Source organism: Dipteris shenzhenensis, chromosome 21 (genome assembly GCF_047967505.1).
Source record: "Dipteris shenzhenensis isolate YYH24624 ecotype China chromosome 21, Dip_SZ_1.0, whole genome shotgun sequence".
Taxonomy (NCBI): Eukaryota; Viridiplantae; Streptophyta; class Polypodiopsida; order Gleicheniales; family Dipteridaceae; genus Dipteris; species Dipteris shenzhenensis.
The window spans coordinates 45,342,835-45,368,993 of NC_141616.1; the positions used below are offsets into that span (position 1 = coordinate 45,342,835).

Sequence of the window (26,159 nt, forward strand, 5' to 3'; positions counted from 1 at the left end):
ATTTGCTTACAATGCAAAGAATAGGAATTTGTCTTTCTCCGAAAAAAAGAAAAACTACGTTTTACTGTCGACATGAACAACATCTCTAAAAAAGGTTGCATGCAATTGAACATCAATCTTCTGCATCTTTTCTGACAACGTGACTCATGTGAACCTCAACAAGATAGCAAAAGAGAGAAGTATTCATGAAGAGCCCAGCTGGACAAGCACTCTAGTTTGAGAGGGGCCAGGCAGAGGATGGTGGAGATAGAGGTAGCTATTCCGGACTCTTGGAGGGAGGGAGTGCATGTTTTCACTCGGGCACACTGGCGAGGACAATTCTCTAAGACGGGTGTACCTCTGAGGATTCACCTGTGCCCGCAGTCGCTAGCCCCCACGATCGCGTGGTTTTATAATGTGGGACTGCAGCCTTGGATTACTAGGGATCAGGAGATAGACGGGGTGTTAGGCCAGTGGGACGTTTGGGCAACGAGTGGTCGGGCTCGTTGCTTTTCATGTCATTTCATGCGTTTAAATTTCATATCTTCTTAGGAATGAAGTCATGTTGAGAGTGTCCTTGAAGAAATCCTTCCCTCAAAGTGCTTAGTTGCTAGAAATCAGGTGAAGATCTATGAGTCTCCACTTCATGGCTGGTTTCCGCATTAGGGTTTTGCGCGCTCTGAATGATCCGACCGGTTTGTCTTCATTCGTTAAAATGAATTAACTTTGTCCTACTGCATTTTGTGCAATTTTGATACAATGTTGTTACTGTAGGACTCATTCACAAGCTATACTCGGTCTCTAAAAATCGGCAGCTCCTTTGGCTAGGAGGAGCTTCTGGCTTTCGATCCATGTACTGGTGGTAAATTCTTGGACAGGATAGAGTCCAACTGGCAGTTTTCTAGACGGTATGGATCCAAGGGAAGTCAAGGAGTTGTATCAGCACGACAGTATTTTGTTCAGGACGACGACTGCAGCCTGTTCCGGTCTGGTAGCAGGCAGCGTTTGGGGGGCTGTTCTAGCAACATGGCAGGATGTACCCGCGGTGGAGAGAAATGTGTCCCTTCCCGCATTGAAGAAAACCGCGAGGGTTATGGGCAACTATGGTTTGACATACTCAGCCATTGCAGGCGTTTTCGCATTCACCGATGCCGTTTCAGAGTCGCTTAGAGGAAAAAAAGATTTTTGGAATGGTGTGGCTGGAGGTATTGCTGCAGGCACCGTAGTAGGACTAAAAGGTACACACACATCTTGTCAATTGAATTCCACGGTGTTCTTCCGCGATACTACCGTAAACGAGACAGTTTTTGCAAGGGTAAGGTTGTCGTCCTAGATTTGACGTAGGTTTAAATTCTTAAGTGCTGTTCGACAATTTGTCATCAACTGTGTCAAAAGTTACCATGATCGGACATGATACGTGACTAAAGAGTCTTCGTGGAAGAGCTGAGATGCTCAGTGCAGAGGACTTTCAGGAAATAAACTGCACTGTTTCTTATCTTACATGAGCTTAGGCATCTTCCGGGGTTCCTTTGTGGAATACTGCAATTAGTGTGGGATAAGCTGCTTCTTTCAGTCTTGAGACCTGTGAAAGGGCATCTTGATAAGCTGGTCTTCCATCTCAGTTAATTTGGGTCGGCAGGGGACTTCCATGAAATAACTGCACTGTTTCGTTCGCTTACATGTCCTAGGTCCATCTGCTTTAGCCAACATACTTTTGGTGGTTTTGCCTCATGCTAGATAGTTGGCTATTCCATAAGTTTGGGACTCAGTTCTCTGGGTAAATTGACCAGATCCAGCTTGTTATGTTGGCTCACCAAGCCTATTGAGTTGGTATAAAGCCTGCTAGTGTTTCCCCATGGCCATGATCTAATGTTTTACACATCTGATTTTCCCTGGTCTCCTATGTTATGCAGGTTGAAGAATCTTTGCTACTATTCGTATTGTGTGTGGTTTCGCCTGTGCTGGTATAGCTCATTGCCAGTAGTTCATACTTGTTTACGGTTGCAGTCATTAGAAGGCAAAAATTTAGGGGCACAGTGGGTCCGTATGCATTTTTCAACTTTCTTTAGTATGGTTTGATGTGTTACAGGGATGCAGTGCCTGAGCACAGAATGTGCGCTTTTTCTTAACTTGCAGATGGGGCTATCTTCAAGAAAACTGCATCACACTCTTTCCACACACTGGAAGGATTGTGCCCCTTGAAGACCTGAGCGGTTATTTCTTGCTCAATTGGCTCTATCCTCTCTGGTAAATTGACCAGGTACAGCCTGTTATGTTTAAGTGGGTGTAGAGCCTGCTAGTGTTACCCCCTTGGTCATGGTCCAGCGTTTTACAGGTCTGATGCGATCTTGTGCACGTCTTGAATCTGCTGTGATCCCATGCACGTTTATGATGGAGCTTGAATATGTGCTGTTGTTGTTGCACCTGTTGTATAGATCCTTGCAAGTAGCTCATTTCATTTATTGTTGGATAATCTGCAACTGAGGTGTAAACTATTGTTGGCTTCTGCAGACTGTAGTTTGACATGTCACAGGTATGCAGTAGTCCATGCACAAAATGCCCCCTCATTTTGAGCTTTGCAGATGTAGTTTGACATGTAGCAGGTATGCATATGTTCCCTCTTTCTTAGCTTTGCAGATGGGCCTGTCTTTCTGAAGAACTGTGCTCTATCAAGCCTTCACTGTTTATTTCTAGCCTGGCTACATCATGGTCCACCACAGCTGTCTCTTTGTTGCTTTTTATAAGTTAAGGCACATCAGAAGCTTTTTTTGGGATTATAACAGTCATGAGTGACATCCCAGCACTCCTGAAACCCCTGATCTGCAAAATAACCACACACAACATCAGAACTGAGCAGGCTGCTCACCACCCAACCGTGACATCTACGGGATGTGATCCCGAATCAGAAGATGTCCCCCCGAGCCACGAGCTGCTGAGCTACTGGCACGAACTCCCAATCAGATCCCAACCAGCCTGGTGTCCCATACCACCAGGTGGCGCTGTGAAGCCCTGGATCTGCCACTGGGCCTTGGGCTACGCTAAGATGCAGGCGCGCGTCCGCGACACAATCCAGGATCAGACCTAGCACCTGGGAACGAGACTTGCTCCCAACTGCACTCCCAACTGCACACTGAGAACTGAACCCCTTGGGCCTCTTTTATAGACTCGGGCCCCGGCGCCAAAAATAGCGAAGACCTATAAATAGTTCATACCCTTGCCACTCAACCCGAGAATCAAGCCTGCCTAGCTCTAAGCCTCCCCAGGCTAACCTGAGCTAGTTCTGTGTACCTAGTACACGTCAGATACCGATCCGTGCACATGACATACTCCCCCTCCTCTAAGAACTCACTCCTGAGTTCGCTAAGAAATCGGAAAATGTTCTTTGGAGGTTTTGTAATGTCTCCCATGTTGCATCCTCCTCAACACGATCCTTCCACTTAATCTTGTATTCCGTGATAGTACGATTTCGAATCTGTCTTTCACGGAATTCAAGAATAGATTCAGGTTCGTGAGGAATAAAAGTTAAATCTGTAACTTCTATAATCTCATGAGGAGAAACAATTTGATCATCTGCACCCAATACTTCTTTTAGTCTACTGACATGAAAGACTGGATGTACTTTAACATCAGGAGGCAATTCTAGTCGATATGCAACTGGTCCAATTCTTTTAATGACCTTGAATGGGCCACAGTATCTGGGGGATAATTTCGGAACCAAACCAGTACTTAGGCTCTTGGATTCCTTAGGAATTCGCAAATATACCATTGTTCCTTCAGAGAACTCTCTAGGTGAACGATGTCTATTAGCATAAAATCTGTCCCGATCTTGGGCACTTCTAATAGACTCCTTGGCAAACTGCAACATTTCCTGCATGTCTAGCAAGAAGTTCTTAGCAGCATCATTTTGAATCCCTTTTAATCCAACCATAACTGGTGACTTAGGTTGAAACCCGTACATAAGCATAAAAGGACTATAACCTGTACTAGAATGCTTTGCACTGTTGTAAGCAAATTCAATCATGGGTAGATAATCTTCCCACGAAGACTGTCTCTTAGATACATATGCCCGAAGCATGTCTTCAACCAACTGGTTGACCTTTTCTGTACTGCCATCAGATTGTGCATGATCTGAGGAACTCATACTTAGAGTAGTTTCCAACTTCTCAAATACAAGTGTCCAGAAGTTACTTGTAAACTTTGAGTCCCTGTCACTGACTATGTCAGATGGCAAACCATACAGCTTGAACAAGTGGTCCACAAACTCGTGAGCCAGCTGAACAGCTGAAATAGTTGTTCTTGTAGGTAAGAATCTAGCCATTTTTGTCAAACGGTCGACTATGACCCAAATAGAGTCATGACCCTTGCGCGCTCGAGGCAAACCAGTAATAAAATCCATGGAAATACTTTCCCACTTATTACCTGGAATCTGTAATGGCTGTAATAAGCCCGCGCTCCTAAGGGGTTCAGCCTTAGTAACGTGACAAACTCGGCAACCTACCACATAGTTCTCTACGAATGCACGCATCTTAGGCCAATAAAAGGTATGCTTCACAAGAGACAGAGTCCTATGTATACCTGGATGTCCCGCACTAGGAGCATCATGACACTCCCAGAGAATCTTGGATTTAAGGTCCAGAACATCAGGCACACAAATCTTTTCATTCCGGAACAGCAAGCCGTTCCTAATCATCCACTGACCTCCCGCCGCCTGTATCCTAGGTGGCACAATCCCTGAGTCCTGGTCAACCATGGAGCTCCCATCCTGGACTCTCTGCCAATAAGAACTGAAATGACTATCAGTTGCGTATAGCCCTCTCAAGGATTGAAATAGGTCTGAGGATATTTCCGTAAATGACAAAGCATTTACAAACTTAACTCGACTTAAGGCATCCGCCACACTATTCAACGAACCCTTACGATAACGTATTTCGAAATCAAAATCCTGCATTAGCTCTGCCCATCTTGCTTTCCTTCCTCTCAATTCTGATCCATCACACACATACTTAATTGACTGGTGATCAGTCAATATAAGGAACTTTGAACCATACAAGTAGTGTCTCCAAACCTTGAGAGCATACACTACCGCATAAAGTTCCTTCTCCAGTGTGGGCCAACGATACTGAGTGTCGTCTAGCTTCTTACTCTCAAAAGCTACAGGTCTGCCCTCTTGGAATAAAGCTGCCCCAATCGCATAATCGCTCGCATCGGCCTCTAAAACATAAGGCCGGGTAGGATCGGGTAATGCAAGAACGGGTGCTTCCTTGATAGATAACTTCAAGGTTTCAAAAGCCTTGTTCATTGCATCATTCCAAGGGATCGGCTGAGTAGACCTGCGCGCACGACCTTTCAATATGTTGGTTAAGGGTACCGTGATTTGTGAATAATCACGGACTGACTTCCGAAGAAATACCGTAAATCCTAGGAAAGAGCGAAGTTGTTTCACAGTCTGAGGTATAGGCCAATCTAAAACCTTCTGGATACGATCCAGATCAATGCTAATACCTTCAGAAGAAATCTTGTGTCCTAAGTAAATGATCTCCTTCATAAAGAAGTCACATTTACTCATCTTGGCGTAAAGCTTATGCTGTCTTAGAGCAAGTAAGACAACCCGAAGGTGTCCTATATGATCCTCAAGCGTTTTACTATATACCAAGATATCATCTAAGAACACGACAACAAATTTGCCCAGATAATCTCTGAACAAATCGTTCATCATCTGCTGAAAAGTAGCAGGAGCATTGGTCAAACCAAAAGGTAATACGAGGAACTCGTAATGACCATACCTAGTCCGGAATGCGGTCCTATCTATGTGTTTAGCATAGATACGGATTTGGTGATAACCCGTACGCAAATCAATCTTAGTGAAATACTTCGCTCCGGCCAAACGGTCTATCAAATCATCAGAACGAGGTAAAGGATAGCGGTTCTTAATTGTAACTTTATTTAGTCGTTTATAATCTATACACATCCTCCAGGAAGAATCTTTCTTCTTTCTTAAGAGGACAGGTGCACCCCAAGGAGATTTACTTGGGCGGATATAGCCCATATTCAGGTAATCCTGAAGCTGGATAGCTAACTCATCCTCCTCTACCTGGCTCATCCTATACGGTGGTACACTGATAGGTTGAGCCCCTGGGACTAAGTCGATGCGATGATCTACTGCCCTTTCTGGAGGTAAACCTTCCGGCAGTTGAGCTGGAAATACGTCTTTAAAATTATCTAACAACATTCTCAATTCTCGGTGTTCAAACACACTTAATTCATTTTTGTTAATTAACGAAACAATAAATGAAGAAAGTGGAATCAAAACACACTGATAGACATCATAATGAGAAGTGTTCAATATATTCCGAAGCTGCATCGCAGATACAATAGGCCCCTGAGAAGGGATAATCTTATCACACTGAATACAAAATTGGGTGCCTTTGTCTTCAAAAGAAAGCGTATGCTCCGTCCATCCGATCTGGATATTGTGGGTTTTAAACCACTCTATCCCGATCAGCAAGTCTACATGCTCTAGATGCATAACATAACATGTCAGAGCTCCCGTGTAGGCTTGAATCCGGATGGGAAGCGCTTCAACCTTGCGATCCCAAAACTGCTTCCCGGTTGGAAGCTGCACCTCGTAGGTGTGGTCGCTAGGTACTGTGGACAGCCCCATCTTCTGCACAAATTTGTAATTAACAAAATTGTGAGAGCTGCCCGGATCAAAGAGAATGTGAACCCGTTGGTCCCTAACTTCTCCATAAACTCGGAAAAGATCATGGGAACCAAACAACGAAGTATTAAAGGTACAATTGCAAGAAAGGGGGCAGGTAATGACATTTACTGAAATACCTGTCATCGTAACCTGGTTGGCTCCCTTGGCTGCGGTACGCGGACCTGCCTGGAGCTTCGGTCCTAGCACCAATCTCTGGTTCTTCCGCTTAGGACACTCATTCTTCGTGTGGCCCCGCTCCTCGCAATAAAAACACCGGCCCTCTTTCTTGAGCCAGAGAGTGCGAAGGAAACGGGCCTTACCATTCTTCGTAGGAGTTAAGCTTTTCCTGGAGGCGTTGTCCGTAGACTTCGTCTCCCCAATACCAGTCGCATGCTGAAAGAACTTGCGTTTGTTCTTTCCGCTGGTCTCGGTAACTGTGGTTGCCTTGGTTCCGGCCATGGTATCATCATATATGCGCGCATATGTCATGGCCTCCTGCAATGTTGTGCACTTGTTATTTTTAATCTGTAACTTATAGGAGTCTGGCAAACCATCCACGAAAAAACCTAACAAGGTTACAGGATCCATTTTGGTGGCCCTGGTTTGCAGATCCCTAAATCTCTGAAGATAGACTTCAAAAGTTAAGTTCAATTTTGACATATCGAGGGCTTTGAGCTTGCCGACGATATCGTAGTCATCTTCCTTCTTCAGGAACTCCTTCCTGAAGATACCCTCAAATTCTGTCCAAGTGTCAGGCTTAGGCTGGAGTTCTTTCCACCAAAGCAAGGCTTTACCTGACATAAACCCTGCTGCTAGCTGAATCTTTTTCTCGTCTGGATAGGGGTGAAATTGGAAGTGAACTTGCCACTTGTGCAGCCAAGTGTCAACCACCTCCTTTGTTCTAGATTTCTGGTCACCTGGAAAGGGATTCGGAGTGATATTCGGGCCTAGCACGGAGGCCATGGCATCCACATGCGTGAGTGCCTGAACCGTGCTAGCCAGAAGAGTCAAGGTAGCTTGTATCCCTTGGAGTTGCTGTGTCAACCCCGATTGATTAGCGTTGACCTGCTCAAATTTACCATCTAGAGCAGTCGTGAACTCACTGAAGGCTTTCTTAGTGATCAAGTCGTCATAGAGACCCTGATCATCCTCTCCCACTGGAGTGTAATCTAATTCCTGCTCTCCCATAGTGAACTTGGGATTCGGAGCATCAGACATGGCTGAATACTAACTCGATTACAGGCTGAGAGAAATAAATAACTGAAACGGAGCACGGAGGGAGATGGAGTAGAAGAAAACCGTCCCAGATAAATCTGACAGAAGAGATTCTGAAATCTGGAAGACCACGAGCCCGGGTGCCTCCCCGAATCTGGAACCGGATGCGCAGTCGACAAGAGAGGCTGTACGGACTGCTGACGTGGCCTGTACGGCTGCTGACGCAGTCCGTACGGTGGCTGCAGGTGTAGGCGCAGCTGCTGTACGGAGCAGCAGCAGGTACAGAAGCAGTCGGTACAGTCCGTACAGGCTGTACGGCTGTCGCTGCAGCTGTACGGGCTGGTACGGAACTTTGGGAGCTGTGCAGGGCTGACGCAAGCAAGGCGGATGCAGGGAAACTGCTCGAACGAGGCGCTGCTGAAGGGCGAGGCGGCTGGCACAGATCTCGAGGTAAGATCTCGAATCTGGGGCTGCTTGTGGGTTGCCTAGCACCCAGCCCCCACCTATATAGGGTGCAGGGCGGCCTAATTTGGAAGCTAGGCTTCCAAAGAAGGCTGAGCCCCTCCAGCTTTGGAGGGGTGCTTTTGCGAAAAAAGCACCTGAGCCCCTCCAACTTTGGAGGGGTGCTTTTTTCGCAAAAAAGCACCTTCCTCCTGCCCTTCCTCCTGCGCAGGCTGCACGCAGCCCTAGGCGCAGGCTGTTCGCAGCCTGTTGCGCAGGCTGTGGACAGCCTATTGCGCAGGCTGTCCTGCCCCTACAGCCTCGCCTACTGCGTCCCTTTCTACACCCCGCATCCTCTACTCCCTGGCTGCTTAATTCCTGCCCTACTCTCCTCCCTTTCGGCTCTCCTTCTCCTCCCTCAGAACTTCTCTCCGTAGCCTTCAGAATTTTCGTTTCTATTTCACTCCTCTTCTTCTTCCTTTCCCAGATATTTCTTCACCCCTTCTACCCCAGGTAGACAGCAAAAACGCAGCAGGAAATCTCGAATTTTAGGGCATACCTGGAAGAGAAATCCGTTAAATTTCTCGTATCAGAAGTTCCTACCTCAGGAGTTGGCTCTGATACCAACTGACACATCCCAGCACTCCTGAAACCCCTGATCTGCAAAATAACCACACACAACATCAGAACTGAGCAGGCTGCTCACCACCCAACCGTGACATCTACGGGATGTGATCCCGAATCAGAAGATGTCCCCCCGAGCCACGAGCTGAGCTACTGGCACGAACTCCCAATCAGATCCCAACCAGCCTGGTGTCCCATACCACCAGGTGGCGCTGTGAAGCCCTGGATCTGCCACTGGGCCTTGGGCTACGCTAAGATGCAGGCGCGCGTCCGCGACACAATCCAGGATCAGACCTAGCACCTGGGAACGAGACTTGCTCCCAACTGCACACTGAGAACTGAACCCCTTGGGCCTCTTTTATAGACTCGGGCCCCGGCGCCAAAAATAGCGAAGACCTATAAATAGTTCATACCCTTGCCACTCAACCCGAGAATCAAGCCTGCCTAGCTCTAAGCCTCCCCAGGCTAACCTGAGCTAGTTCTGTGTACCTAGTACACGTCAGATACCGATCCGTGCACATGACAATGAGTGTTCTAGCTTGGAAGTCTATGCAAGGGATTAATGACTCACAAACATGGTGAGGGGAAGCTTAAGCTTATCGCTTCTCTTGAAGCTGTGTATAGTGCAGGTTCTTTTAGCTGGCTATGCTCAGGTATGGTGAAGGTGCCTTGAAAATGAAGTTGATATGTGCTGAAGGGAGATTTAGGATAGGGAGAAGGCCGTTTAAGCCCTTTTAAATCCAAAATCTCCCTAGAGCGTTAGCTCGAATACTCGCTAATGTAGCTACATTTTTGCACATTATACATAAAAGACGAACAATCATAATTTTCACATACTGCAACGCATAGAGCCAACCCCTCCAAAAAAGGCAGAGGCATAGAGCCAGCAGGAGAGAGCGAACATCGAGCCTTGACAACAGAGCCTCACACTTCAGGCTGGTTGGCGTGACAAGATTTGTACTTCAGGTTATCATCTCCAGTATAACACGGCAGGAAGGTGTCCTCCATTCAAATCATGATTATAAGGCTTTGCCCATGGCCTGCTGCTCTGTAAGCATACAAAGAGGAGTCTGAGGGCAGATTACAAATGTTTCCAGTAATTGTGCAATAGTACAAACAGGCTATAGGCCAGCTCTCAAAATCTCAACGCAGAGCATGATGTCTTCCAAGCAAAGAATCTAGTTGTGTATTGGGTCACATAATCATGTGGAAGATCAATTGAGCCTTGAGCTCCGCATACGGGAGCGGGCATGGGGGCACATTACGTCGTCTTGCTTGACATGTTGGAAGAGACAGGCTTTCCTTTCACATAGGATGGATGAGGTGATCAGATAATTTTGAAGAGGGGGTCCCACCATTGCATGGGGGCTTCTCTCTTAGGGTAAGCCACCCATTCCCATCACAGAACCGGGCATCTGGCACACGTATGCGACCTCGCTTTACGACATCCTGATCCAAGCACCACCCCATATGTCTTCTCTGCCTAGGCCAGCCACATCTGTGGGTATCTCATCATTGTATGGGGGCTTCTCTTTGAGGGTAAGCCACCCATTCCCATCACAGACCCGGGCATCTGGCAAGCGTATGCGACTGGGCTTTACGACGTCCCGATCCAAGCACCACCCCATATGTCTTCTCTGCCTAGGCTAGCCACGCCCATCTTATTCATCGCACAGAAGTCTTTTTTTTTTTTGCTCAAAAAGTAGTGCTAGTTATATTACTTGAAAGTGAGAGTACAAGAAGGCCTGAATGCCAGCGGGCTGTAATCACAAAACGGATCCAGCCCGAGAAGTCAAAAAGCTAAATACAAGCCTCCTAGGGCATAATCATCGGAGAGTGGACAAACAGCCACGGTGGAGGGGCGTAATGCCACTGAAGACTCTGAGTGGAGTGCTGGAAGAATAACTCCCGGTGGTCCCAGTTGCGAAGGAAACGTCGTCTCTTTTCCTTCCCTGCCCGGGACTCTCCCTGAATCTGATCCCACTGACCCTTGAGCGTGTGAATGATCGTGCTCCAGATATCTGCGAGGGTCTGTGTGGTAGAAGAAGTCTGAGCTCCTACAGTCTGCGCGTATCTGGAAGTCCAGATATGCCAGCCTGTGATGCTCCCTATGATCTCCCAAACTGGGTGCCGAGGCGTCGCTCGTGCATCTGTCTCTGTCAAATGCCACGGGAAGCTGTCCATGTATGCCCAAGTGGCCTGCGTGATGAAAAGGACGGGATCCTGTCTAGAGAACTCATAGGCCAAGTGATGTCCCGGCTCAGTGCTGCACCAACAAACGGCTCCCCAAGTGATCGGTCCTAGCTCGGGTGTAGCCCTAGCTAAGATCCCCATGATTCCCTTCCAAACCGTCTGCGCGTGCGAGCAGCTCCAAAGGCAATGCTTCAGGGACTCCTCCTCCTGAAGACACATCTGACAATGCCCCTCCTGCCCCATCTCTCTCAGCCAGCTACCAACTGGGAGCCCCTTGTGTGCCACCATCCAAAGGAAGTAGGAGATCTTCCTCGGATGCCAACTAGCCCAAAGAGTCTTCCAGAAGGTGCGAAGAAAGACCAAGGATATCCCCTGGGCATACCACCTATGTGCCTGTGTGGGTAGCCCACGCTGGAGAGCCCCAAGAGCATGCCGGCCCGTGCGTGCACTGTAAGAAAAGAAGGGGGGTAGGGTTCTCTGAGGTCTCCGACGGTGGCCAAAGCCACTCCCCTGGGTCCCACTCCACCTCTGACAAGGAACGGCCCTCCCATATCCAGAGTCTCCAATCCTGGTCCTGCATAATCAGGGGGTCTATATGCCAAGTCTTCCCTTGCAGCCCTACAATGCGAAGGCGCTGCCAGGGAAGCTGGGGGTCGATCACGGCCTCTCTGCTCTGTAGGCGACTGTCATCAGTGATGGAGAAGAAATGTACGGAAGAATCCGAGAAGAGGCCTGCCACCACCAAAGGAATGCCTCGTGGAGTGAACTGTCCTAGCCACCTCTCATCTCCCGGGAAGAGCTGTCCGGTGCCTACGGGAATCCTCCAACATGCAAGGATGGCAGCATCAATCTCCGCTCGCCGAGCCTGGATCCCACGTGTCGTACCTACTGCTGCTGCCAGCTCGCCTGGGCTCATCCTACTGTAGACGTCCCTCCAAACCCGGAACGAGCGTGCGGGCCCATGCGCCCAGAGCGGCCAAGGGATATGGGATCTCTCTCCAAGCTGACGACCTGTATCATCTGTCACTTGGCTGCTCCAGATCAAGGGCTGTCTGTCTGTATTCTCTCGGCAGCTAGGGGGAACCTGAGAAAGGCTGTGTCGCAGCTTCCTCCATACCAAAATGAGGCTACGGAGGAAGGGGGAACGGGGCTGAGTCAAAGGAGCTGAAGTGAAGATCCATCGAATAGAAGGCTGCCAAACACCCCCCCTCTGGGAAGTACACCCACTGAGACCATGTTGTAGCAAGAGCTTCCACGTTTGTCCTCCTGGGGTCAGACCGCGGATGACTAGCTTGCCAAGAAGTGCCTGACTCTGCAGCTCTAGATCTATAATGCCAAGGCCGCCCTCTGCCTGGGGAAGAATGACTGTCTGCCAGGCGACCCTAGCTCTGGTGGTGCCGGAACCGTCTGAACCAAACCATAGGAAGTTCCGCACCAATCTCCTCAGCTGGGCTACACAAGACCTCGAAAAACACCAACAAGAGGCTACATACCAAGCAGTGGCAAGAAGGACCTGGTTGACCACAAGGGCCCTGCTTGCCAAGGAAAGCCGAGCCGTGCTCCAGAAAGCAAGCTTCCGTTGTATGGAGGCTAGGACCGGCAAGAACTGCTGAGCTGGTGTGATGTCCAGGCCTACCTGGAATCCCAGGTAACGTGTCGTCTGTCCTCTAGGGATCCAGGGAAACCCCAAGAAAATACCCCACTGTGAGCTGGCTCCCGGATCTGTAAGAAAACCAACTGACTTATGCCAGTTGATTTTCGCCCCAGCTGATATGTGCAGGATGATGTCGAGTCACTGGAGCGAGTGAGACTATCCCTAGAGATTTTTTGCGAGCTGTGTCGTCTGCATACTCGGAGTCCAGCAGCTCGGCATCCTCTCGAATAGGGAGACGCATCCCGCGAAGACCAGTGGTACGAGCTCGAAGGAAGTGTGTCATGGCCTCCGCAAAAAATAGGAAAAGGTAAGGCGCTAATGGACAGCCCTGTCGCACCGAGCGCTCGAGTGTGAATCTCTCCCCCATCCTGCCGCTAATGATAACCTGACTGGAGGCCGATCTGTAAAGGCTAGCAATACCTCTGATCCACTTGTCCGGGAAACCGAACCGAGCGAGTGTACCTTCCAAGAAGGACCAGTCTACCCTGTCGTACGCCTTCTCAAAGTCGAGAAGGAGTATGGCAAGGTGCTGGCCACTGTGCTGGGCCCATTCCGTCGCCTCTGAGAAAGTGAAGATGTTGTCCAAGATGCTGCGATCTTGTACAAAACCAGTCTGGGTGTCATGAATCAAGTCGTGTAGCAGGGGGCGGATGCGACTGCTGATCATCTTGGCGAGGATTTTGTAGGCGGTCGGGAGGAGGGTGATTGGGCGCCACTGTCTGATCTCCTGGCGGTCCCCCCCTTTGGGGATGAGGCAAATCAGGCCTGTCGCAAGGCTCTTTGGCATTTGCCCACTGGAGAAGATGTGCTGGAAGGCTGCGAGCAAGGGTCGGTGGATCTGCTCCCAAACGGTGGTGAAGAAAGCTCTAGAGAGGCCATCCTCACCTGGGCATTTCTGCCCATCAATAGCACTCACCGCATCCTGCAACTCCGCAACAGTGAAAGGAGCGAGAAGGGTGTCGCTCATGCTGGGCTGCACGAGTCTCGATGTAGACCTCCACACCTCCTCATTGCAAATGCGGCCACGAGGGTCTGGGGGCTCCTGCTGGAATAATGATCTGTAGAAGTCTGTCGCCAAGTCCCGGACCTCATCTGGATCTGTCCTGACACTACCATCCTGTGTCCTAAGGGAACGGAGCTGCTCCCCTGCTGACCTTTGTCCATGGGTCCTAAAGAACTCGCTGCACATCCTGTCGCCTTTCCTAGCCCAGAAGGACTTGGAAGCATGAAATGAAAACTCTGAGCGACGCTGGGTAATCTCCTCTAGCATGGCTCGGGCCCGAACCTCCTGCTGTCTGAGCTCCTCAGAGCCAAGAGAAGATTGCTGCATCCTCTGAATCGAGGCGAGATCACGTCTGAGACCCCTCTTAAGTGCCCAACACCGCTGTCTGACCTGAATCGCCTCCTGCTGGCAAATGCGGCTAGACTCAGCAAGCGCCTGAGCTACTTGTGCTGCCATATCCCTGGTGGGGTCCCACTCCTGCTCCCAAAGGTCCACTATCCTGTTGTGAACCGCTGCTCTGGTGTAGATGGAATCTGGGATCCGGCATGAACGTGGAGGTGAGGACTGAGAGGCCGAGTCCAGGACTAGGATGATTGGGGCATGGTCTGAAAGTGTCGTCCCTGGAACCACTCCTGACTCTCCTCCTCTGCCAAGCGCCCAATCACTAACATAGAAATGGTCTTGCCGCTCCAAGAGTCTGCCTCCCTCCCTCTTGTAGCCCCAAGAGAAGTCCAGACTCCTAGGCCATCTGCGAAAGGACGGCTCCCTCCAGCTGTCCTGACCTCCCACTGCAAAGAGGAAGGAGTCCCAATCTGCCTGCTCTGCCTGAGCTATACCGAGGAACTCTGGGCCCCTTCCCTGCTGATCGAATCTTTTCTTATAGCTGCTTGAGCTTCTTTACGTACAATTTTGAACCATTTGATATCCAATATATGCATGTTAAACTCTCAAAAACTCACTCCATGATACTTGCTCACCTCTCTTGGGATAAGTTTGCCATGACTCCATGATCAAATGTATACATCGACCTTCTCTATGTGAAAGTGACACCAATCTGTCCCCATTGCATTGAACAAAAGATACTGAATGTGAAACAAAGGGGGGGTGCTGAAACTGAGGCGCGATTGGTTGCAACAGACCACCCTCTGAATAGGGTGTTACTATATTAATGAGCCAAAAAGCTAATTACAATTATAACAAATGAATGGATACAACTGTATTGAAGGAGAGGCTCCTTCCTAAAGGCGGAAGATAGCCAGGGTCGAGATGTGTTCTGCTGTGCCCTCTTCCCTGCTATTGATCCAGACCCCTAGCATGCCACTGGATGGCCTTGAAGTGGCTATACTGGCTCAGGAGAGATCTTGGTCCAAATCTGATGCTTGAAAGAGGCGGCAATGGTCCCTTATAGGGTAGGAACTGGCCGACTGGTCTGTGGCCTGCAGTCTGCCACAGAGTGGCTCGATCTGCAGTCAGACCTGACGTGCCACGTGGCACTGTTGACCTGGCAGTCTGTGCTTTTGCTGACACGTACAGGCTGCATGCCTGCCACGCTGCTACCGGGGGGCTGTGCCAGCAAGGCAGTGCCTCCTTATATGCTGGAAGGACGTGAGGATAATAAGCAAAGAAGTCCTCCTGCTGTTGTGGATGATCTCAGCAGCCCATAAATCAGAATATCATCTCAGAAGACAAATACTGATTTACAACTGGGAGGTTTGAAGATTTGCAGCTTCACGCGATTGAAGGTCACTGGTGCCCCAGTGAAGCCAAAGGGCTTAACAATGACCTTGTAATAGGCCTTCTCTTTCTGGAAGCTTGACTTTGGAATGTTCTGCTCATGATTCCGGATTTGCTGTATCTGCTCTTCTGATCAGCTTTCGAGATTTCTTGGCCCCATCATGTTGTCGATCCGAGGCATTGGAAGCTGATTCTTTATTGTGAGCTTTATCAAGTGTGTGGTAATCCACACACAATCTTGGAGTGCTTTCCCTCTTCTTGACAAAGAGGATTGGAGCTGCATACACAGAGTTGCTTGGTCTGATGAAACAAATCCTCTAGCTTCTCAAGCTCGTCCTCCATCTTCTTTCTGAGATGGTAGGGATGCTCGCTAGGTGGTGATGTGTCCGGAATAAGCTCAATGCGATGATCCTCTGACCTGTTGGAAGTTGTATGGTCACCTTCCCAAGCCCCCATATGAGGAGAGCACGGGGGGAGGTGAACCTACGAGTGATGTGGCTGCCACATGGGCAGCAATTTGGCTGCCATGTGGGCAGAATACAAACAATCAAAAGAACAAATATGGGGCTGCCACATGAGCAGCACATAGGCTGCCATGTGGGCAGAAAAACTAAGGCAATACCTGACAGAACAGGAACACCTTGGAGGCCTGAAGATGTACGGGTTTGCCACGTGTCAGTCCAGGGCTGGCTGGAACGGATTGGTGCAGGAACTGATGTGTGGATGCTGATGACAGCAGTATGGATGACCAGGCAAGCTGTAGGAATCTGTACGGCTCATTTATGATGAGATCTGGCTGTGTGGCATGGCTGGACAGTCCTAGAGCGGAGGCAAACTGGTGTCAGAAGTGTACAACAGGCGGTACGGATCTGTGGCATGGGATCCAGAGGTGAGATTGGAAGGGCTGAAAGGTGCCTTTGTTGGGCAGGATTTGGGCCTGCAACAGCCCTCGATTTGGGGCAGAGAATGGCATGGGCCATTAGCTGTTTGCCACGTGGCCAGGCGCTGACTTTGAGACCTGGTTGGGGTGGTCAAAGCTAGCCAACCAGTGTCGCATGGACAGACCAGGGCAGTCGGCCAGTAGGGTTCTGTTTGGTCTTCCAATTCCCGTACTGGGTCAGTCAAAAGGGAGCCCATTGGGGCTCGTTTCTCGTCACTGCAGCAGCAGTTCAAGAGCTGATTGGAGCAGCAGACCAGCAGATATTTGGATCTACATCCAGGAGGTCTAGAGGGAGCAAGGAGCTGCAGACATAGCTCAAGGGAGGGCGGCACCCTTCACTTTCTTCCAGGCAGGAAGGGCAGGGATCAAGGCACAGAGACAAAGTCTACTGAAGCTCGGTGAGGAGCAAGCAGGCTTAGGGATCTAGAAGTGCCACGGAGGTAGTAGGACAACACCTTTTGGGTAAGGACGGAGGACCACGGTGTAGTGGACTGTGGGACTTTGGACTCCTCTTGTATTGTGTCCTTTGGTGGCTGGAAATATATTTTGTTGGTTCTATATCTCTTGTGGAGAGGCTTAGGGATCTAGAAGTGCCACGGAGGTAGTAGGACAACACCTTTTGGGTAAGGACAGAGGATCACGGTGTAGTGGACTGTGGGACTCTGGACTTCTCTTGTATTGTGTCCTTTGGTGGCTGGAAATATATTTTGTTGGTTCTATATCTCTTGTGGAGAATTGTCTATTTATTAGCTTGCACTTATGTTTTTTGAGTACACAAGTAAAGAAGTTTTGGATGCTATAGTTAAAACACTTGCGTGTGAATTCTTGGGCTATCGATCATTCTTCCGCTGCGGGTTCCCTTTGTCTGGTTCATTTCTGACATGACCTTGGTGGTAAGGATGGAGGAAGACTCATATGACGTCCATTGCTTGCATCGATGTGACCCTGAGTGGTCGGGTGTCTATCCACCCTGAAATTTTTAGTGGCTGAAACTCTCCACCTGCCATTAGGGGAGATTTGGGGTCTCAAAAGGGCTCCAATTAGTGTTAACTAATTTCAAGGGATTAGAGAGGGATTTGAGGTGTACTAATGAGAGGGCTCCTTTGTGTGGGGCAATGATACATTGAGGTATACAAAAGGACATGTGCATTTATGGGTGGGGAGACCTCTCACGCATAGTCTAGACCCATGGTCCTCACTCCTAGCCAGTGATCTAGTCTCCACCAATCCAGTCTCCACCAATCCAAGGGTCACATTGAAATTTATGGTGGATCACTCCTAGCCATTAGATCAAGGGGTAGATCCAAGGGAGGGGATGAGAGGAAAATGTGCTTCAATCTAGGCCATAGATCAAGGGGTGGATCCAAGGGAGGGGATGAGAGAAAAAAGCGCTTCAATCTAGGCCATAGATCAAGGTATGGATCCAAGGGAGGGGATGAGTGCAAAAGGCGCTTCAATATGGGCCATAGATCAAGCATGGATCCAAGGGAGGAGGTGAGAGAAAATGGTGCTTCAATCTGGGCCATCCAATATGGCGCTTCAATCTGGTCCATCCATGTTTATCTTTTGATCTCCACCCTTCATGAAGCGCCTCAATCCTAGCCCTTCATGAAGTGCCTCCATCTCCACCAATAGATCTTGAATAGATCTAATGGCCTACAATGAAGCGCCATATCCCTCTTTATAAGGCCTTCCCCTTGTCACATTTGGAGGCCACTAAAGTCAACCTTGGCCCCATCCAAGGTATCCAAGGCCCTTGATCCATCCTCCATCCAAGGGCCAAGATTACCCATGTTAGCTTAGTAAATGCTAAGGTTCCCTTATACCCTTGTATTACCATAGTAGGTCACTTTTTCTTAACTTAACGTGTTCCTTATGAGGCCCTTTTGAGACCTCAAACCTCCCCTAATGTGTCCCAAGAATGTGCCATTCAAGGCGATGGTACATGTGTGAGAGATAGTCAATTGGGCTTGCTTGGTGTCTTTGGTGGAGATGATGTTCTCAGAACCCCCCAAATCAGCGAGGGTAAGGACCTTTTGCCCACCGATCTAGCCATAAAATTGGAATATAGTGGGAAACTTGTGAAGCTCCCCCTTTTGCTGATCTTTAATCTCCTCAATGACCACAGATGTCTTCTTCTTGGGAGCTGAGGGTACTAGAGAACCACCTGGAGTAGGCGACTTTGCTAGAGAGCTTTTAAAGTGAGGGCAATCTTGTTTTTTGTGGCCCTGCACATGACAACAGAAACAATGGGTTTCCTTGGCGTCAAGTCGAATGGGTTCCTGAATCCAATAGGCCGCCATAGCCATTGCTATCTTTTGTTGTCCAGTTCTTAGACTGCCCATTTCCCCCATTTGGAACTACCATTGCTAGAGTAGTTGGAGTCCTGGTACTTCTTGCTGAGGGATGCCTGGTCATGAGCTTAGAATTTTGAGCAAGCTCATAAATACCTTCATAATCGTGAGGCTTGAAATTATGCACATACCTCTGAATGTCTGGAGAAACTTACCAAGTTTGTCTTGTTTCTCCGTCTGTAACTGAATGGCCGATGCATGGCTTGTCTCCCGTGGGCACCATTGAAAAGTAGCTCTCAAATTGCTAGAGTCAAGAGACCAAAACTAATGGTTCTGTTTTGCCAGTAAAAAGTTGACGTTTTGGCAGGCTGATGAACCCTCTCTCTTGCCTCCCCTTCTTCTAGATGGAGTAGAGCAATGAGGAGCTGGCAATCCCATTCTTCCTTCCTGATGTTGGTTCTCTTTGGCCTCCCGGGGCTCTCATTCGGCTGCTTGATCAGCGTGCTCGTGGCCTCTGCTGCTTGGGCTTCACGGTTGTGATCTGTGGCAACCTCCTCTCTATTATCCCACATCTATTGAAGTGGGAGCATCTTCTTCATGGTCTGCCACATTGCCACCATGGCGGAATCTGTCACCGCTGTGGATGGTAGGGGAAGTGCTGGTGGGGCTGTGGAGCCCATGTCCTGCTGCGCACCAGTGTTAGAAGGCTTGCTGGAATCACTGGTATTTCTACCAGACTGTGTCTGCATCATAAACCAGTGGTTGTCCCGGACTGAACCTCACTATCTCAGGAAATGAAAAACTGAAACTCTGATACCAGTGTAATAGGGAGAAGCCTAACGCACTCTCTCTCCGATTAGGCAGTCATGCCATGGGCTGCAGATGCCCATGACACGGGATGCAAATCAAGGGTGGCAGAATGCAGTAGGTTTTCTATTGCTTGGGGGGGGGAGGGAGGGATAACAGGTAGGGTATATGGTCTGGAGAGGGTGCAGATGGGAAGGGTTGGCAGGGGTACACAAGTCAGGAGTGCATCAAATGAACAGGGAGCTGGGGCACGGGTTGGATGGTGCAGTAGGAGACTGGGGAAGGGGCATGAAGCGTAGGAGAGGAGCAGTGTCAAGAGGAGCAACTGGGAATCGTGAGACAATTTTTTACATTGATCTTTCTGGTATTATATGTATATTATTCTCTCTCAAAGTTGAGTTAAACTAGTTTTTACTATTTTATTGCTAGGGGTGGCTAGGGTCTTTTTGTGTGTTTGACCTGTGCACATTGTCTGAATGAAACTAATTGCAGCTGTTTTTGTTCCTTCATCCCAGCTCAAAGTCTACGGGTTGGCCTTGGTGCAAGTGCAGCTCTAGCAGCTGTGTCAGCAGTTGTGGATGCTAGTGGACAAACAGTTCGGACCCCTACTGATCGTGAATATTTACCTTATCCAACCAGCAACTCGAGCTCAGAATGAGTAATAAGAGAGCCACTATATCCTCAGATGGATATTCTTGTTTTGACCATCGTATGATTTCATCTTTGGCAGAGCTGTTCTACTAAGCTGACGTAATTCTGCTATGTTACGCTTGTTTGATCAATACTGCTTTGAATATCTAAAAGATTGGATACAAAAGGATGAGATGGTTTCTCAAATAAGAGAGCAACAATATGGATCCACCAGTTTTTTACCCTCCATTGTGATTATGTTTTTCAAATAAGACTAAGAATACAAGGCGATTCTAGAAATACTTATTCTCAGATGGATCTCATGCAATTAGAAGATGAAAATCAGATAATTGACTTGTCAGACGCTACAGCAAAACGTGAGATGAAAGAAGGGTACGACTCGTTGTAGAGATTAAGTACAATTTCCCCGAAAACTTAGGGCGTCTGTCGATAAAGTATGCTTTACTGTTTGTAGGAGGAAGTTGAAAGGTATTTTTCAGAAAATCTTCACAATGGCCATGGGTTTTGTTTTCCAATATGCCTTTCTTGTCCAAGAAGTCTATGCAGAACAAGATATAGTTTTACACGTTTAAGTGATCAATCAATTAATGCAATGTCAGGGAGCTTCCGCTTAGGGTTGTCAATGGTCAATATAGGTTTTACTTGCAGCCTACAAACAGCCATTCATGACTTCTTCCCTCTACATGTTTATTTATCTTGATCTGCTCTTGATCTTGCTTTTCTTAACATGTGGGCCCTCATTGGAGTCTGGACTTCCATAGTTGGAAATAGTTGGAAATGACCACGTGCAATCATATATTTTCTGCAGCTAGTAGCAGCTACATGCTATATTAATGGTTTATTTGGTTTAGTCTTGTTCTTGACTTCTGTCCCCCCTCTAAAAATATCTTTAATGGTCATTGTTCTTTTTTTAAATCTGTCACCTTGGAAATTTTGAATCATTATGTTCTTTACAAAGCATATATTGTATGCCTTTTAGTATATATTTTAGTTTTGTAGGAGAGAGACATTATGCATTGGGGTGTGAGATATGCCCTTGTAGACAAATTTTAGTGGGTTAAAAGCTGATTCTAGACTGTATAAACTTATGATATATTTAAGCTATGAAGTGTTGGCTCTCCTCTCGATCGCATTGCCATAGCATCCTTGATAAATGCAGGCAATAAAGAGCGTGATTCTTATCATAGATGAAATATTGCAAGGTTCCCCACTTAAACCCTCCCTATCTTGGAGGTGCATGGTCTAAAGATATTTGGTGGGGATAGTGAGTGATGTATTAGCTACGCTTGTCTTTGTAGTTGTAAGAGTCCCTAGCATTGGTCGGTGAGGGTCATTGGCACTTGTCTTTGTGGTTGTAACTTGTTGGCGAGATTTTGGTGTTGGTGTGATGTGCTCTTGACTTTCATATGGTTGAGAGATTTTGAGGGTACCTCATTTGCCATTGTGCAGCTGTAGCTTAACCTAGATGCAAGTCACTAGGGAAAGTGATAATATATTAAAGAGCTTGGCCTTGATACAAATTTAAGTGGAAAATGCTTATATGTTCAGGGAGGGTCCTCCAATAGAGACTCTTCGCTACAACACAATGTATTCACGAGCTTAGCCTTGATACAAATTTAATTTGGAAATGCCTATATATATTCAAAAATGTAATGTATTTAAGACTTTACAATTTCAAGAGTCCCTAGTGTAGGTGAGTGGGGGTCATTGGCACTTGTCTTTGTGGTTGTAAATTGTTGGTCAGATTTTGGTGTTGGCGTGGTGTGCTAGGGCTACGCAGTATTTTGTCTATTGGAGTGATTTTGGAGGTGCCTCATCTACTTTTGAGTGAGTTGCTCAATAGTGGCTTTTAGCTTTGATGGAGGTAATTGGAGGGATATACGAATGTATTGAAGAGCCCAGCTTTTATACAAATTTAATTCGGAAATGCTTATATATTCAAAATGTCATGTACTATAGCACAATTGTCATGTCAGACTCTTTGCTACAACACAAAGCAACATTATACCTACCATTGAAAAGAGAGCATGCAACCGTCAAGGGGGAATGTAGTGTTCCCAACAACCCCCTTGCACCTCAACCCCTCCCCTCGTGGAAGAGGCTAAGACAAACAAGAAGGCTACTATAAAATCAGTCGAGGATCTTCTATGAAGTTAATCGAGGATATTGGCAATGGTGTAAATTGCAAGAGAAAGTAGAAAACTTGAAAGATCTTGTATTACAAGGAGTTACATGTGTGCAATATTATGTAGTTATTGAAGTAGCATACAATTAAATTTGTCTTGCACAACTTCATTTAAGTGGCAAGTTAAGTAGTTTAGGGATTGTTTGAGAAACATTCTAGAAGAGGTGGCCATGTATGTCATTGATTTTGCAAAATTTGACTCTTTTAAGAATTCATTCCATGCATTGGCATACTAGTTAGCTCTATCCTCGACCATAGTACTTATCATCTCAATACAAATGATGCGAGATGTATTTTTACATTTAGACAAACATGTGACAATCTCTTTTAAAAGCATTGTTTTTTGCTGCATTGTAAGTTGTTGCAAGGTTAAGGCATGCACTTCATAAAGCATTGGGTGTGGTCAGATGGTGCGATGTCAGTTTAAGGCAACTAGGCTATTCTACTTTATTAGTTGGTACTATGGGCTAAAACTTGTGGAAATGACTAGGAAAGGGGTACCATGATAGTGTAGCAGAAGCTAACACATGAACCATTGAAGACAACTAATATTGTCTTGAGGTATGTGATAGATGTTTGCTTTTTTAGGGGTACATTAAGTAATGGAGCAACCAATAGAAATCCATCAAAGGAAAGAGATGTCAAATGAGTATTCTGGGAGATAAAGATTAGGTACATTGACGTGTTCATTATGTGTGTGAGCATGATTCTACTAGGTTGTTTGAGCTGGTTGTTGATTCGGTTGTTTTTACTTCATCCTTAGGGTTGTCATTGTTTCTTACGTCATAATGTTTTCCATTACAGACCATTGACCATGTCTTGAGGTATGTGATAGATGTTTGCTTTTTTAGGGGTACATTAAGTAATGGAGCAACCAATAGAAATCCATCAAAGGAAAGAGATGTCAAATGAGTATTCTGGGAGATAAAGATTAGGTACATTGACGTGTTCATTATGTGTGTGAGCATGATTCTACTAGGTTGTCTGAGCTGGTGTTGATTCGGTTGTTTTTACTTCATCCTTAGGGTTGTCATTGTTTCTTACGTCATAATGTTTTCCATTACAGACCATTGACCATGTCTGTAAAAGGCAAATGGAGACCCAGAAAAGAGAGTTCAATACTTGATCGGATGCAAATTAGGAAAGGATAATTACAATCGCCTCTAGCGTATAATAGGGACATGATTACTTTCATCTAGAATCTTGCAATCACATGCTCTTACAAGACCTACGAATTAGTAGGAAAAATGTGTGTTCTAGATAAAATACCATTCAAGTGTGTAGTGGCCATTTTTGTTTGAACACATGTTGCACTTGGGACCTCCCTCATTGATTCCTACACATTAAAAAAACACTATGTTGAGAATGGTGTAAATTGCACCATGAGATAGGGCATAGGGCAAATCCTAACATTAACCCTAAGGGGTGAACATGTATATATGTAAGTTGCATTGCAATCCAACACAGGGTATAGTTAGTCAGAGTAATTTGGTACCTCTGGTGTTGAATGGGTTTTGCATCTGGAATGAGGGGGTTCGATGTTGAATCGAGTTTCATGTAAGCCCCTCAAGTCGTGCATTCCCATGCGAATACATCCTTATACTCCATGATGAGTCCTTCACTTTCCTTGAGGAATTCATCGGTATTTCTTCGTTGATCTTGATGAACTTTGGTGCTTTTCGCAAATTCTTTGATGGCTGGCTTTTTGTGATTTGTCCATAGATTCTTTAGTGGTTCCCTCGTTTGGTCCCTTCGGTAGGTTATTTGTTACTTGCCAACCGGTTGATTCCCTTTTTTGGATGAGGATTTCTTTTTGTTGAAGTGCCTGTACTACACATGCAAGCACGCACACACATGCACAGACACCCCCACCCACCTGCACATCTACACGTGTGTCCACACACACACACACACACACACACACACAAAATTCTCATTTTCTCTTTTGTCCTTGCAAATTACTTTTCTTTCCTTTATAATCCTTTGACAACTACCTCTCCCCTCTCCCTCTCTCAATAATTTCCCCCCAACTCTCTCTACCCTTCTTCCTCCTCTTTTACCTAATTTCCGTTAAAACCCTCTCTCTCCAAACTTATCCCCTCCCTTTTCCCCTACTCTAGCTCATTACATTCTCTCTAATTATTTCTTAACTTTTCATAGTTTTCTCCTGATTTTTACTAATTAAATTTCCCTATTTTTTGCTTAATTTTCCCAAAAAAATTAAAATTTCTCCTAAAATTTTACTAGCTTTTTCCTAATTTTTCGAATTCTCCTAATCTTTCTTTATTTTTTCCTATTTCTTCAGGTTTTTTCCCCTGAATTTTGTAATTATTTCTTATTTTCAATTGTTTATTTTCCTTAATTTTCTACCTAGTTTTTCACACGCAAACTATTCTCCTTTTTTTTTCTCTTGCGTCCACTTAGTCTCTTAATTTTCCTTTTTTCCTTAGATTTCTCATATCTCTTCCTTTTATTAATTTCCCTTAATTTCTTCATTTTTAATTGTAATTTATCTTAATTTCCCTAAATTTTATCTTACCTTTCCCTAGATTCCCTTAATTTTTTTCTAAAATTTCCCTTAATTTCCCTAATTTCTTTTCCCTCAATTTTCCTTATTTCCCTCTTACTTTGTCTCTAATTTTCTTCGCATTTTTTAAAATCTCCCTTCTGTGTGTGTGTGTGTGTGTGTGTGTGTGTGTGTGTGTGTGTCTATTGTCTCTTCATTTCTCTCCCAAATCCCCCTCTTTCTCTTTCTCCAAAACCCCCCTATTTTACCTATTCATCCCCTCTACTAAGTATTATTTCTAATCTTTCCTAATTTTCCTAAATGTCCCTAAAATTTCTTAAGTCTCTAAACCTATCCCCCCCTTTTTCTCCTTTATTATTATTTCGTACAGTCCCATGTTTTCATTCCTAAGTTTCCCTTTTTCATATCATCCTCTAATTATTTCCCAAACTTTCCTGTCCCTCTACTATTTTCCCTATTTTTTCTAGAATTCTTCGTTTCGCCTATTTTTTCCTCATTTCATAAAAACACGTAATTCTCCTCATTTCTTCCCTTTCCCCTTTGTTTTTCACTAAATTTCCATTGATTCCTCCTATTTTTTTTGTTTATTTCCTCCCCATCAGTTTCTCTAATTTCTCCTAATTTTTGCTAAATTTCTTCTAATTTTTTCTCTGAATTTTCATTAATTTTTGCTAATTTTCTCTTTCAAATTTCCTAACTTTTCCTATTTCCTAAATTTTGCCCTGTTTTCTTACCTCCTTTATTTTTCCTACTTTACCCTATTTTTTCTAATTTTCTCTATTTCTCACTATTTACTTCTCCCAAAATATTTCCTGTTTTTCCTCCCTAACAAAAATCCCCCCCCCCTTTCCCCGACTGGACCTATTGTCTCCTTCCTAAACTCTCACGTCTCCCCCCCCCCCCCCTTTCCCCGACTTAGACTCCCTCACCTATAAAAACCCTCCTCCTTTAGTCTAGCCTCTCTCAAATCGCTCCTTGCCTCCCTTTACGACTCGTGCAATGACCTCCTTACCTCCGTTATGACTCACGTGTCTATCATTGCTGACAGCTTCCACAAATGGAGTCCACGTACGCCTCCCGTACTACTCACCTCCCCCTGTGCTGACTACCGCCCACAGTCTGGCCTCTACCCTAATTTGCAGACTGCCCATTCCAGATGCTGAAGCTGACAAGCTCGTCCTCCCACTTGCATATGCACGGCTTGAAGTCTAC

General features: G+C 46.4%; 1 protein-coding gene across 3 annotated transcripts; it reads left to right on the forward strand.

The window, feature by feature from the left end:
• The first annotated feature begins 424 nt into the window (after positions 1-424).
• On the forward strand, positions 425-20,599 carry OEP16-3 (Mitochondrial import inner membrane translocase subunit Tim17/Tim22/Tim23 family protein). Of its 3 annotated transcripts, none has more exons than XM_087392595.1 (3): positions 425-600; positions 808-1,217; positions 20,100-20,599. In XM_087392595.1, exons 2-3 carry the CDS (start codon positions 890-892, stop codon positions 20,240-20,242), a joined length of 471 nt encoding a protein of 156 aa, XP_087248721.1. In that variant the 5' UTR covers positions 425-600; positions 808-889; the 3' UTR covers positions 20,243-20,599. The 3 variants fall into 3 exon arrangements, with proteins under 3 accessions (XP_087248721.1, XP_087248720.1, XP_087248722.1); XM_087392594.1 differs by having other exon boundaries at positions 426-600; positions 754-1,217; positions 20,100-20,597; XM_087392596.1 differs by lacking the exon at positions 425-600 and adding an exon at positions 603-674.
• Positions 20,600-26,159: the final 5,560 nt, after the last annotated feature.

What these genes read in the sequence shown, in the direction of transcription:
- OEP16-3 (XM_087392595.1), top strand. Translation starts at nt 890, where the DNA reads ATGGATCCAAGGGAAGTCAAGGAGTTGTATCAGCACGACAGTATTTTG. An exon ending in CACCGTAGTAGGACTAAAAG is followed by an intron (nt 1,218 to 20,099) that starts GTACACACACAT and finishes CCTTCATCCCAG; the next exon opens with CTCAAAGTCTACGGGTTGGC.